We start from the raw sequence: 15,043 nt of genomic DNA on the forward strand, positions 1-15,043 counted from the left end.
TAATTTTAATTTGAAATTTTTGTTCACGATTTTGTTTTTTATATATCTGTAGTAATACTGAAACTTATAGATAAAAAATATTTTATGCCTAAATATAAATAGCAATAAAAGTTAATGGAATTAAATAACAGCAATAATTTAAATATTAAAATTTAGCACGCATAAAGCGTTTGTCAGAGAAAGAAGATTTTGTTCTCACTTTTCGATTAACAATTACAAATGTCATGTTTGCAGAAATTATAGTTAATAGGTAACAACATTTTTGTAATTAAAATAGCTACTTCAATAAAACTCTTTTGTAGATTACAATAACAAAAAAAAATGTGGTTTACCCTTAACAATAGTTTTCAAAAACTAGTTTCAGAAGGCGTTCAACAACATATAACATTTATACACTTATCACATTCTAGATTTAAACACTCCTAAAGCCATTCTGAAACTAGTTTTGGCAACAATCAGTTCTTCGAACAATCTAATTTTACAAACTCTGATCATCATATTACCTTTAACTCCGAATGTCATGTATATATAACTTCCAACAAAAAATCCTTTATTACCACACCTTACATTTGTGTGCAGGATTCATTACGGTACCAAGGGGGCACCTGAAGTCTCTTGCAAAGTCTTCCATGTTACTCATAGGTCCTAAGACTCTAAATTCGCCTGGAGAGTGGGCTCCTGTTGTTATACGCATTTTCATTGTTTCTGGAAAAAGAAATAAGTGATTCATGAAAATTATAGAATTGAAATAATAATGTTATATATGTAACCTAAAAATTATTTTTCTTAAAATTAAAAAAAATTGTACAGAAATGTTGGCAAAATATATGTGAAATATTGAACAATGCTTTAATTAGTAATATGTATAATTTGTATTATATATTATATTTATAACACAATTTTCAAAATATTGGATCTAAGATTACCGTTGACATTGGATTTGTTTAATAACAAAATCTTGAAACTTTATTCACAATATGCATAATACTGTTTAATATAATAATTACATGTTCATATTGTTAGAATTTATTATAATTAAACGATTTTTTAAACAAGTAATTTTAAAATTTGTAAAATTTAACAAACGACTCCATTTTTCAAAAATTATGGGACTGTCAAGAAGCAACTTCACACCGTAACCATAATATATTAATAAATGTTTTTTAAATAAATAAATATAAATTAAATGTATTAATACCGCAATTAACATATATCAAATTATTCAATGTTTAACATAACAATTATAATACGTATACTTTTTGATAAAATCCATTTTTACGAGTTATTTTTAAAAATTGTAAAATTTAAAAAAAAACGACTCCATTTTGATGATACTGTCAAAAGGCAACTTCACACCGTAACCATAATCTGTTAATAAATGTTTTTTAAATAAATTAAATTAATTAATACCGCAATATAATACGTATACATTTTGATAAAATCCTTTTTTACGAGTTAATTTTAAAAATTGTAAAATTTAACAAAAACTCCATTTTTCATAAGTTATGGAAATGTCAAGAGGCAACTTCACACCGTAACCATTATCAGTTAAACAACGTTTTTTTAAATCGAAATTTTAAATAAATATAAATATAAATTAAAATCAAATCAAATTATCAAACTATACAAATTTTATCAACATTCATATTATCATAAATAATTATTTTCATCAAAAGTATAAAAAAATTTAAACGGCATTAAAATGGCGGTAACAAAAATGGCGACATTAACGTGTAAAAGCTGTCAAAAATAAAAGTTCAAGTTTTGATATTAAATAAGAAGTAAATTATTATAAATATATACGTTTAATATATACGTATAATCATGTTGAAAATTTCTATATATAATAGTTTTAAACTTAATTGTGTTAGTAGAATTCAAGAGCAGTTTCAAATTTATAAAATGATATCCTTTATGACAGTTTTAACAATAACGTGTCTAAACTGTCAACAGTAAAAATTCAAATTTGAAATATCAAATAAAAAACGAACAGCGTATATATGTAAATTTATAATTTAATATCATTTGCAATTATTTAAACTGTTAATATTATTTAAATTGTTAATATCTGAAATAGTTCTAAAAATAATTATGTTAGTGAAATAAAATTGAATTTTTTAATATATATATGTTACGTTTATGAGCCGTTACGTTTTTGAGGCGGAAATAGGAACGTCTGTGTGCCTCCTAGGTTATGTAACCGTTATGTTTGACGTAACATATGTTACGTTATATTAACGTAATAATTACGTTTTGTACTTTACTGGGATAATATGGCTACCACATTGATTTTAAACTGTCAACAAAAATATTCAGAAATTCAAAAAAATCTCTATTGGTAAGTAAATATACAAAAGCATCAAATTATATGATAATTCACAATTCTGGTTCCTATGTTAAAATTTTCATCTTTACCTGGTCTGTATTTACTGCACCATGTATTTGCAGCCGAAAGCCAGAACATCTGTCTCGGTGTATATTCAGTCAAACCTGGCAAACGGGGTTCTGCAGTATGAGACTTCGCCCATTTTTCATAAGCTAAATAGGCCTCCTTGATGCCACCATTGTCTGCTATGTTCTCGCCTTGGGTATTTATACCATTCAACTAGAAAGGATAGAGAAAATTGATAAAAATAGTGTAGGAGACATTTCAAACAGATTTCAAGTGATTGATTCAGTGATATTGGCAAAAACGTTCACAAAAATAATGCACTTATTTGCTAATTAATAAGAAATTTATTACTAAACTTATAGTGTTTCAACAAATGGCTTTTAAATTTATGAAATCTGTTCAGACGTCTATGAGAAAATGCCAAGGAAGATTCAAATTTTATCCTATATACACATATTTGTTCCAATTTTGGTATCAAACTATTCAAAACTTTTTGAATTGTCAAAGCAAATAGAATTTTCTATTAAAAACATTTTTTTCTGGTAGTAACTATTAGTATATGTATATTAGTATAGTATATGTATTTTTTATCATTTACCTTCAGTCCAACTTCCCTCTCAGTATAATTTCCATACTGCTCAATAATGCACCTGGCCTTCTCCAAATACTGTTGTTTCGTCGGTGCAGCCCACCAGTCCACCAGATTGCCCCTCAAATCGAATTGACGTCCCTGGTCATCAAATCCGTGAGTGATCTCGTGTCCAATTACAAAACCAATTGCACCATAATTCATATAACGTGGCCTGTCGGCGTCAAAGAACGCTTCTTGAAGGATACCAGCAGGAAATTCTTAAATAGAAATTGACATTTTATAATATTTAAATTGAGTTTATTATTTATTTTTGTGCTAGTTCAACTTACGTATGCTGTTTTCGATGGCTGAATAGAAAGCGTTGACAATTGCTGGTCTTGCATGTGTTTCCCAAGCAGTTTTGTTAACTGGTTTTCTGAGTTTGTTGAAAGCGAAGTCTGTCATGAAGACGTTCATGCCCAAAACTGATTCCATGTATTGATCCGGGTTGACTTTTAACTGCAAAATAAAATAATTGTCAGTGGTAATAGAATTATATACTTATTTATTTATATTTATTAACTTCCCGTAGGGTAAGTTATTGTAATGGGCCGAAAATCGGAATTGAAAATTTTTACATTTCTCGACGTTTTGAAGGTTTCTGAACATTTTTAAGGGGCATACCTCAGAAAAAATGGATGTGTGTGTGTGTGTGTGTGTGTGTGTGTGTGTGGTGTGTGTGTGTGTGTGTATGTATGTGTGGATACAAATTTCCAGTCACGTTTTAGGGCGCACGGATCAACCGATTTGAATGGTTCAAAAAACATTCGATTCCTATTGAATGGGAAAAGAGCTGATTAGTTTTTGGCAAAGGCAGGTCCAGCCGTTTCGGAGATACGGAGCAAAGAGTGCAGAAAATAGAAATCGAATTTTTGAGCGAACGGAGTATCCGATTTGAATGATCTAAAAAACATGCAATTAGTAATGATTGGGAGAAGTGTTTATTAGTTTTTGGCAAAGGCAGGCCCAGCCATTTCGAAGATACGGAGCTAAATATGTAAAAAATGGCAGTTTTTGAGAGAACTAAGCGTCCGATTTAAATGATTCAAAGAACTTTCTGCTTGTCTTAACAAAATAATTGATTTTGAAAAAAAAAAAATTTCAATTTTTTTTTTTTTTTTTTTTTTTAGTATTTTGTATATCGAAAATATTTAAGATTTTACTTTTAATTTTGACTATAGTTCTAATATACTTTAGAAATAATTTCAACTCTGCAATTTGGTTTATATAATTCTTATAAATATTACACAATGTTACAATATTTATAATAATCTATTTGAAAACATTCAGTATTCCTCGAACATTTCGTTACGGTGCGGGAAGTTCCAGCAATTTGCCTTAAGGCACGATGCCATAATTGCCTCAAGACAGAATTCCACTTACAGCTAGTTTTATATCTATATTTATATTATGATAAAGAAATATTAAGAAATAGATACAAAAAGAAAAATAAAGAAATATTATAAGGAAATTGAAGACAAAGAAGACTCAAGAGTTATATAAAAATATTTTAATTATAATAGATATTATATTAATGAAATAATCAAATGAAATGTATATATGGGTCGGTCATTCTTTTACAAATCGTACGGATTTTCGAAAAAATAAAATGTCACATTTTAGAATTGTCTGAATTTTTTTTTACAGATATTATACATAAAATCATTTGACACGTATTTCAGGATTTTGCTGAAAACACATTTTTTACGTAAATATTTACGATTGAAATATGGATTTTTTGCTCAATTTCTATGAACATCATCTGCGGTAAATTAATTATCTCCGGATGTGCTGATCGGATCAGTATTATTATTTTTTTATTACACTTTTTTTATTACGTATATAATTTAGCTATGATTATGTAAAATTCCATTAAAATTAAAAATAAGTCGATCCCTTTCTAACCAGGCTGTGGAGTATAGACGGAAAATGACGAATTTAAAAAAAATGGCTGAAAAACATTTTAAAAATTTCTAACTTTACTTGTTTTTGAGATATTGGCAGTGGATCTTTTTAGCCACGAACTTTGAAGCTCCGCTCTCCTCTAATGTTTTTTTTCGACTTTATATTCATTTTTCGCCAGAAGCGAAATTATAAAATATTTTTCAACCAAAAAAACACTAAGATTGTCATTCGAAAGTGACAAATGAGTACAAGTCTTTGAGGTCCCTGACGTGAAAAGCGCGACTCGCGCTTGAAAATATTTAATATCTTTCGATGTAATAAAGTCTCCAACAAATTGTAAAAAGAATTTTGTTGCAGAGAAAAAAAGAAAAAATATGTTTTTTTTTTGGATAGATTCAAGTTGGGGTAAGGCTGAGTAAAACCTTTGTAAATATTTAAGGGTTGTTATTGTTAAGAAAATTACAAAAACAAACAAAAAAATTTTTAATCATTGAAAAGTTCACTTCAATATGAGTGTAATAAAAAAATAATAATACTGATCCGATCAGCACATCCGGAGATAATTAATTTACCGCAGATGATGTTCATAGAAATTGAGCAAAAAATCCATATTTCAATCGTAAATATTTACGTAAAAAAATTTTTTCAGCAAAATCCTGAAATACGTGTCAAATGATTTTATGAATAGTATCTGTAAACAAATTTTCAGACAATTCTAAAATGTCAAGGTTAATTGGTGTTTGGTTCGTAAAAGAATTACCCAAATAAATTAGGTAAACCGCTTTCATAATCTCTCGTACCAGGCACTTCTGTCTGTCTGAGATATGAAAATAATGTATATATATATATATATATACACGTATATATATATATATATATATATATATATATAAATAAATAAAAAAAATGATTCCAATCTTCAGTTTTTTTTTCTACTTACTCCTTTGTAATATTCGACAAGTTTATTGTTGTCCAGGATTTCATCAGGATAAGCAATGTGTGCAGTCATGGAATTGGCCTTTTCGAGAGCACTAGCCCTGGTGTCTTCGTCCATCCAGTCAACGGTCTTTAAAATATTTGCAAATTGCTCTCGAATTCCTGACACCATTTCTAAAGCATTGCGTTTGGCCTCTTCGTTGAAATGACGACGCACGTATAGGGATCCTATGGCAATTGGGAGACTAAAAAAAAAAAACAAATTAGTTGGTATTGGTATTTAGCCTTGAGGCAAGTTACATGAACTTCCCGATATATGTAAATAATCGACTCAATCAATAAAAAATAAATTAATTTATGAGTGATTAGAAGTATTCCGAGTGGATCTATTACACATAATCGAAAACGAACGAACACGTTAACTCGGAGTACTTTTCTAAAAGCAAATTTCACAAATCAATAATTTTTATAATTGAACCAGTTTTCGTAGAACATTAATGGTTTAGTATGTTCATTAAGACCAAGTACTATATTGTTATACCAAGTAAATCGTCTAATTTTAATTTAGAACTTTTGAACAGTTTTTGATTTTTTAAAATCGATTCGGTAGAATGAGCTTAAATGTGGACAAAAAGTTTAACACTTTTTTTCAAATTACAAAGAAACGGCTCGGCAGATCGTCTCACAAAACTGACAAACTATAGTGCTCATTGAGATACATCGAATGGCTTTTAAATTTCTGAAATCTTGATGAAAGGTCTATTTTTGACAAACGCCAAAAAAACGATACCAATCTTTGCAAACTTTGACGAATTTTTAAAGCTAAACGAATTGTCGTAGGTCCGTGATATCTTAGTATGATCTAGAAGACTATAGTATCTACCGTCAAAAAAATAATAATAAAAATTGACAAATTTTTTTTTTAACTTTATTGCAAGAAAACGGCGCGGCCGATCTTTACCAAAAATTAATCAGCACGATTCCCAACCAATATCATTTAAACGGTTTTTGAATTTTCAAAATCGATTCAGAATTGCGGGCTAAAACGTAGACGATTTTTTTTTACTTTTCTGCGATTTACAAAGAAACGGCGCGGCCGATTGTCACACGAAACTCAAAAACCCTAGTACTCTTCGAGATACTTAAAATGCCTTTTAAATTTTTGAAATCGGTCCAGCCGTTTTCGAGAAAACGTTGATTTACGGCAAAAAATCTGTTCACACACACACACACATACTTTTTCCTTAAATTTGGTCTCATTCGATTCAGAATGGCTTGAAACGTCGAGAAAACATAAAATTAGCGAATCGGATTTTTTGATGAAAACATAAACTTCTCCTTCGGGAAGTTAATTAGGATTAATACATGTGTATAAAGAGTGTTTGTGTGAATATGATTTCTATTTACCTTCCGCTGGTCAGATCAACACACTCCTTCCACCTGGATTCCTGTTCGGTTCTACCACTAAGGGCTGTTGCATATTGTAATTGTCTCTTACGAAGGTCATCAGTCAAAAAGAATATGCTGAAGGCAGTCACTCTCCAAAGTGCATAATTGGCCTGGACCCTAAAAATCATATTTTTTTTAAGAAAATTATTTATTTCTTTATTTAATCAACTTTTTTTCTTTTTTTTTTAATTCTATTTCTTAACTTCTAATTCTAATTAATTTTAACTCAATATCTTAAATTCTAACTCAAGACATTATTTACTTCAAATACTTCTTCTATTAATTCGTTTTACATTATCTTAAGGGGCACAACTAGTGTAATCGCCTAAAAAAATGTGATTTTTGGGAATTTATATTAAAAAAACTACTTTATCAATCATTTCAAAATTTCACGAATATATTTATACATGTTTTAAGAATACATAGTAAAATTTTTGAAGAAAAAAATTAAATATTTTTTAAGGTTTCGTCGATCTCCAACGGCGCGACAAAAAAAATGCCCTTCACTGCTGCAGTGATTCCAGACTTCTACGTGGATGTAATTTTAAAAAAAATCTCATTAAACTAGATAATATTGTCTGTAAAATGAACTACTCTAAAGAAAAAAAATATTGACAAAATGGCGGCGTTTTTTTAAAAAAAAGTCGAATTTTACCCAAAATTTTGGTCGTTTTTGGACTGCCAAGATTCGATTTTTGATCCGATAAAAAATCGATAGTTTATTTTACGGAGAACTATAAAAAGAATATGTAAAAAAAAATTGATAGTGATCGGATCATTTATTTTTGAGTAATCGTTGCAGCAAATTCGAAAAATGCTGTTTCGAGAAAAACGCGTTTAAAGATTAAATGATCGTCATACTATATACTATATATATACTCTTTAAATGGCTGTGACTCAAAAACTATTTGAAATATCGATTTAAAATTTTGGTATGTCATTTTTAAAAGTATAACCTATCGAATTATGGATTCGATTTTTTGAAAATTTCACACTAGTTGTGCCCCTTAAATACTTCAGATATTAGGTTGTCAAATATCTCCTTTCCGCCTTTTTGTATTATAAACAAAGAGCAAAAAAGCGGAAGGGAGATATTTGACAACGTAATATTAGTCAAGATTTGGGTGATATTAAATTCTAATCCTCCCTTACCTCTTTGGTGTTTCCTTCAACAATTTCTCGAGTTTGGTAAGATAGCTTGGTACATTGACAACGACGATTTCATTTTCTGTAACTTTTAGGCCTTCTGGTAAAAGGACGTTGATATAATCCAACCATTGTACCAGAGGGAACTTTTCTTGCAATTCGGCGATTGTGTGAGGATTGTACAGGACTGTTGCGTTGCGCCTTTTTTCGGTCGGCAGAGAAATCTATTTAGTAAAAAATAATGTAAATTAGTGGTGTATGGCATCGTGCCTCAACGCAAATTGCTGCAACTTCCCGTACCCGTAATGAAACATTCGAGAAATTTTAAACGTTTTCAAATATATTATTACAAATACTGTAACTTTCATTATTTCAGCTATCTTATTATCTATCTAGAAAACCAAATGTAAATCATAAATCAATTTATCTCCAGAACATTAACAATCGTCATTTCATTTCAAATTCAATTTCCAAAAAAAAAAATGTTGCCTAATTTACACAAAATTGAAAAAGTGCTCCCGTTAATCACAGTCTAAACGCATTTGCAAATAATTCTGTTCAACGTTTTCACTTATACTGTGCTTAGCTTGGCGGCATTTTCACATTTTCCTTCAATAGTTTTCACAAAATTGGAAAAGTGCTCCAGTACATAAACAGTCTAAACGCACTTGGGTAAACATTTGTACCATAGTGGCGCTAAGACTGTGCTTAGCCTGCGTATTTTTAAAATTTTCAATCAAAAATTACAAAAATATTTTTTGGAAAATAAAAAAAATTGTAATAATTTTTTATCCTCAAAAGCAATTGTTTTGTCAATACAAGCAGAAAGTTTTTTTAGATCATTCGAATCGGACGCTTAGTTCACTCAAAAACTGCAATTTTTGCACATTTAGCTCTCTATCTTGGAAATGGCGGAACCTGCCTTTGCCAAAAACTAATCACCTCTTCTCCCAATCATTACAAATTGAATGTTTTTTGGATCATACAAATCGGATGATCCGTTCTCTCAAAAACTAGATTTCTATTTTCTGCACTCTTTGCTCCGTATCTCCGAAACGGCAGGGCCTGCCTTTGCCAGAAACTAATCAGCACATCACCCTATCAATAGGAATCTAATGTTTTTTGAACCATTTAAATCGGTTGATCCGTGCGCCCGAAAAATTGTATCCATACACACACACACACCACACATCCATTTTTTCTGAGGTATGCCCCTTAAAAATGTTCAGAAACTTTCAAAACATGGAGAAATGCAAAAAATTTTATTTTTGATTTTCGACCCGTTACTATAACTACCTTAGGGGCCGTTCAAGTATTACGTAAGCACTATAGGGGGGCGGGGGTTTGTTGATTTGCTTATTTTGGTTTGACATGGGGTGCAGAGGAGTCTGGATGATGATTACATCATAGGTAGTATTTTTATTTTTTTACATTAATTGCAAAATGTTTACGTAAGCATGGGGGTAGGGGGTAAGACAGTGATTTCCAACCTGTGGGGCGCGCCCCCCTGGGGGCCATTGAGAAACATGATGATTTTGGTCATTCAACAGCAGAGCAGAAAATGATAATAATTGATTTATCTAGTGATAGCACATTGAAGCAGATGATTCAGAACGAAAATATATTAAGTTCTGGTTACCAGTAAAGGACGATTTTCCTACTTTGGCAAATAATGCTTTAGAAATGTTATTACCATTTGTGAGATATTACTTATGTGAAACAGAAAATTCTTATAATAAATAGTTATGTTTGTATGTATATTTTATATAATAGTGTGTATTATTTGGCATAATTTTAGTTATTTTAAGTATATTTAAATTAAATTGTTAGAAAAATAAGAAGGGGAGGGGAGCGCAATATTTTTTTCATTTGAAAGGGGGGCGCAAGGAAGAAAAGGTTGGAAACCGCTGGGGTAAGACCTTTGCTTATTTTTTGCTGACAAGGGAGATGGAGGGGTAAATAATTGTAATGAATCTGCTTACGTAATACTTGAATGATCCCTTATGGGAAGTTAAAAAAGAACCAATAAAGTGATATAATAAGTAACAATTGCCTGGTTTAACAATAAATGAATATAATGTGATGTTTACTGTTTATTTTATACTATTTATACATTCTTCTACAATTTGAGAACAATATTTTATAACCTTTTTCCTAATATTTAAATTCAATTTAAGAAATGTTTATATTTCATTGATTATTATCACATTTTTCGACTATAAATTGCAATGTTTTCAAATAATTCAATTGAGCAAATTCCTTATCGAATACTTTGTATCTTTAAGGATGCTTTCTTCGATAAATCAGCATGTGTCTTTGCAGAAGACTCAATTGTGTATATTTATTATTACAAATAATGCATTCATCGAGATGAATTCAATTGTGAATTTGCTTGTGACGTTTGAGAATTCTTTTTTTCGAGAATGTCTTATTACAAACATTGCATCGATGAGGGCGTAATCCTTTGTGAAGGTTCATGTGTGCTTTCAGATTACCGAATTGTGTGAATGTCTTATTACAAACATTGCATTGATGAGGGCGTATTCCTTTGTGAAGGTTCATGTGTGTTTTCAGATTACTTGATTGTGTAAATGTCTTGTTGCATATACCGCATTCATACGGGCGCTCACCAATGTGAACGAGCATGTGTTTATTCAGACTACTTAGTTGTATAAATGTTTTATTGCACATATTACAAACGTGGGGGCGTTCACCAATATGAATGCTCATGTGTGTTTTCAGATTACTTGATTGTGTGAATGATTTATTGCATATACTACAAACGTAGGGACGCTCACCAACGTGAATAATAATGTGCTTATTCAGATTACTTCTTTGGGTGAATGTCTTGTGGCATATACTGCATTCATGGGGGCGTTTTCCACTATGCAAAAGCATGTGAGTTTTCAGGTAACCTTTTTGTTTGATAGTCTTATGGCATATTTCGCATTTTAAAGAGCGTTCTTTACTATTACTAGGCTTATGATCGACCATATGCTCTTTTAATTGATCAGATTCTGCAAATGATTGATCATAAATGTCACATTCATAAGCTGATGCCCCGACTGACTCCTGTTTGACTTCTTCTTCGAAAGCCACTTCAGAGTTCATGAAATTTTCTAAACAGATATCATCATCCTCAAAACACGATTCAGATTTAACAATATCATCAGAAACATCAATATCATCCTGAATTTCGTGTTTAATGTCTTCTTCTGAATATTCTAGTGGTTCAATTTTAATTGCCGAATCATTCATTGACATAATTGTTTCTTCTGACATTTTTAAATACTTAAACTGCTGATTCACAAAATAATTGAAATAATTCCAAAATAGGCGTGGGCTAAATAATAAGCTAGTTTAATCAATAATTAACATTATTAACAATCCTTTTCAATACCGTAGTCCAAAAATGATTTCAACTTAAATTAAATTTATTATTTGACATTTGGAGCATAGAGTATACTTAGAGAAAGATGAGACACTTCTCATATCGCTTTCACATTTAACAATGGCGCGCATTTTCAAATTCATTATGTTTCTGCATGTCCAAACTATATTATTGAATAATATTAATTTTACAAACGATTCGAGACTAGGTTTGTCTCATCATCGGTATTATAATTTGAAATTTTAAGACGATTTACATACAATTTCCAGCAAAAACAGAATTAAATACAAAATATATAAACCAATAGAAAGTATACACATATAACAACCCTACGGGAAGTTTATAAATTTTATGAATATTAAATTAGTAGATTTAATAGCTCTCAGATTTATAATTTCTTTCCATATCTTTCAATATTCAGTATTTAGAAAATCTATTTTTTTACTCACATTGGCAAGATTCATTTCGAACTGCAGCGACTCTTTCAATTCCTTCTCAGCCCTGTCTCTAGGAGCACCCAGCATGACTGCTAAATCCGTCATATATTCATAGTAGGCGATCACGATGCGATCCGAAAATCCTTTTACCAGATATTCACGACTTAGTCCTAGGATTGCTTGGTCCAACTGAAAGGATAAAAGATACATAAATATTGTATCCACACCTATGAAAAAGATAAGACAGTACATAAGCCAGTAATCCTAAACTTATTGAAATTTAGCTCGTGTTTAACTTCCCAGACAGTAGTGGGTACTTTTACTAAAATCAGTATTTTAATAACTTAAGCAAGCATTCTAGATAAGTTTCCACCAAGAATAATTCGAAATCCAAAATTAAATCCTATGGCTCTGAAGATTTAAATTAGAGTAAATTTGTGGGAATCGTTTTTGATAGAAACAAAATATCATGTCATGACTTTTTTATAGTTTTAAAATCATAATTTTTAATACATTTTTTATAAAACATAGAAATATCTTTATACTTATTTATATATTTCTATAAATTTAATAAAATATAAATTAGTAATCTGTCTTAATTTCTGTATCTTCTAGCTAGTAGCTATCCGAGCCCCTAAGATTTTTAGATATTTTTGTTTTTGTTCTGACCAAATAATTTTACAGAAGACCTAAAGGTAATTAATTCAGTCATCTTTCTACTTACATCTATAACTCTTTTAGTAGAATTCTTAAAATCCGTAGAAATCGAAAAATCGATAAAGTAATCCATGGAGTATCCATTCTGTCTAAACTGCTTCACACTTTTATCCCAGGACCATTTGGACTCGTCCCAAGAAGGGCCATCCAAAACTGGCCAACCTCCTAGACGTTTGTGAGCCTCCAAAAGCGGAGTGTAACCTCTTTTCTCGATGAGAGCTAAAAAAATAAATAAGACATAATAAAATAATATATATATATATATATATATATATATATATATATATATATATATATATACTAGCAAACCCGACGAACTGCGTTTCGCCTCCAGATGGTTTCGTGAGAAAGAAGAATTTTTTTGTTTGTTTTATATTTGAAAAGAAAAAAAAATGATTTTATTACACAACAGTAATGAATTTATTTCGATTGCAAAAATGAAGTGTTTTTTAGTTGAACTTCTCTAAGTAAATGAAAGTGAATCCGCAAATTATCCGTTTCATTGAAGTGCTCTTTGGTAAACCACATTTTTTGTTTTTTGGTCTGACGTTAACACAAACAAAGCGGATGGTTTTCCAACTCGTGAACAGGCAACGTATAACTGCCCATGTGAAAAACAACGATTTTCTAAATAATCTATTTGATATTTATCCCGCAAACACTAAGCGATTGGCCTTGCGACATGTTATTGCGAACGCAAGGCGAACTGCAAATTGCAATCGTTTGAAGTCAAACGGAAGACCAGTCGGAATCATGGGTATGTCACCAAATCGCCAGTAATTTTTGATTGAATCATCATTATTCTTTGCGGCAAGAATTGCTCGTTGACTTAACCAAGCATAATTCTGATAATTCTCACTAATGTCATTACTCGAATTTTTTAATTACGGTGCGTGAAGTTCCAGCAGCTTGCATTAGGACACGATGCCATGCACCACTAATTTTCTTAGCTATAAACCTTGCTGAGCTTTGCGAGACCTTTCCAACGAATGCAAAATTGTCGAAATCGGTTCGTGCGTTCTGGAGTTATTTCGTCAGAAAGGAAAACCCGACTTATTTTTATATATATAGAAGATAATTTTAAACTGGTTTGGTACGTATAATTTTAATTCTGTTTTATTTCATTTTGTTACTTTATTTTATTACTCTTTTTGTATTTTAGCTGAATGATGAGCTAGTATAATAGCTCGAAACGTATTAAAGAAAATTTTATACTTATGTTCTGTTTTTATTTTTTCAACTTGTGGCTGAAAAACCTTATCACAATATGTTTCAAAGTCGAAATAACAATATCAATATTTAAATATATATATATATATATATATATATATATATATATATATATATATATATATATGTATATATTTTATAACTTACATTTATTCATGCAACTTTTGTACAAATCTTTGGCAACCGTAAAAGGTTCCGGTTCGTTTTCTCTGTCAATAGGAGATTCCACGATACCTCTAAGTTGCAACTGCAACTTGTCACCGATTACTGAGAATGTATTCACCGATACCTATAATAAAAAACCAACCATTAATTAATTATAATTAATTATAATCATTATTATTATAATAATAAATAAATTATAAATCCTTTACCTTGTCGTCTGGTATAACAGTGTCTTTCAAAAATGAACCGCAAGCGAATCTGTAGAAGTCGTCGCACGGTTCGATGTTTCTGTCCATGGCTTGGATAATACGATTAGCTGAAAAAACAATAATAAATAGTATAAAATTTTGTTTTCGCAAATATATATATAGTTTATTATAAGTTACCTGCTTTGATGCAACCAGGTGTCATGCAAACATCCGGAGTTTCATCGTACTTGGTTTTGGTGGAGCATAGAGTTTTTTCTTTTAAATTTCCTTCTGGAGGAAATCCGTCGCCGACGGACGCCGCTGCCATTGGCATTGGCTCACCTGGGTAAAAGATAATTATATATATATATATATATATATATATATATATACTAGATGACCCGACAGACTTTGTCTTGTACCCTGTACCCACATCTACATTTTTTCAATATCCTA

At 30.4% G+C, this 15,043-nt stretch overlaps 1 protein-coding gene across 1 annotated transcript in view; it reads right to left on the reverse strand.

The window, feature by feature from the left end:
• Positions 1–553: 553 nt before the first annotated feature.
• LOC113366079 (neprilysin-2-like) overlaps positions 554–15,043 on the reverse strand; it is a 43,340-nt gene continuing 28,850 nt past the window's right edge. The window contains exons 3-14 of the mRNA XM_026607633.1: positions 14,786–14,929; positions 14,609–14,715; positions 14,382–14,523; positions 13,012–13,223; positions 12,300–12,476; positions 8,466–8,683; positions 7,272–7,430; positions 5,869–6,109; positions 3,314–3,482; positions 2,991–3,241; positions 2,416–2,605; positions 554–705 (exon numbers count right to left, since the gene is read on the reverse strand). Coding sequence (XP_026463418.1) covers positions 554–705; positions 2,416–2,605; positions 2,991–3,241; positions 3,314–3,482; positions 5,869–6,109; positions 7,272–7,430; positions 8,466–8,683; positions 12,300–12,476; positions 13,012–13,223; positions 14,382–14,523; positions 14,609–14,715; positions 14,786–14,929 — 2,162 coding nt within the window. The remainder of the gene's footprint in view (positions 706–2,415; positions 2,606–2,990; positions 3,242–3,313; positions 3,483–5,868; positions 6,110–7,271; positions 7,431–8,465; positions 8,684–12,299; positions 12,477–13,011; positions 13,224–14,381; positions 14,524–14,608; positions 14,716–14,785; positions 14,930–15,043) is intronic.

This window comes from Ctenocephalides felis, unplaced genomic scaffold, assembly GCF_003426905.1.
Source record: "Ctenocephalides felis isolate EL2017-DRISC unplaced genomic scaffold, ASM342690v1 CF-g0.4_SCAFFOLD_01170, whole genome shotgun sequence".
Lineage (NCBI taxonomy): Eukaryota > Metazoa > Arthropoda > Insecta > Siphonaptera > Pulicidae > Ctenocephalides > Ctenocephalides felis.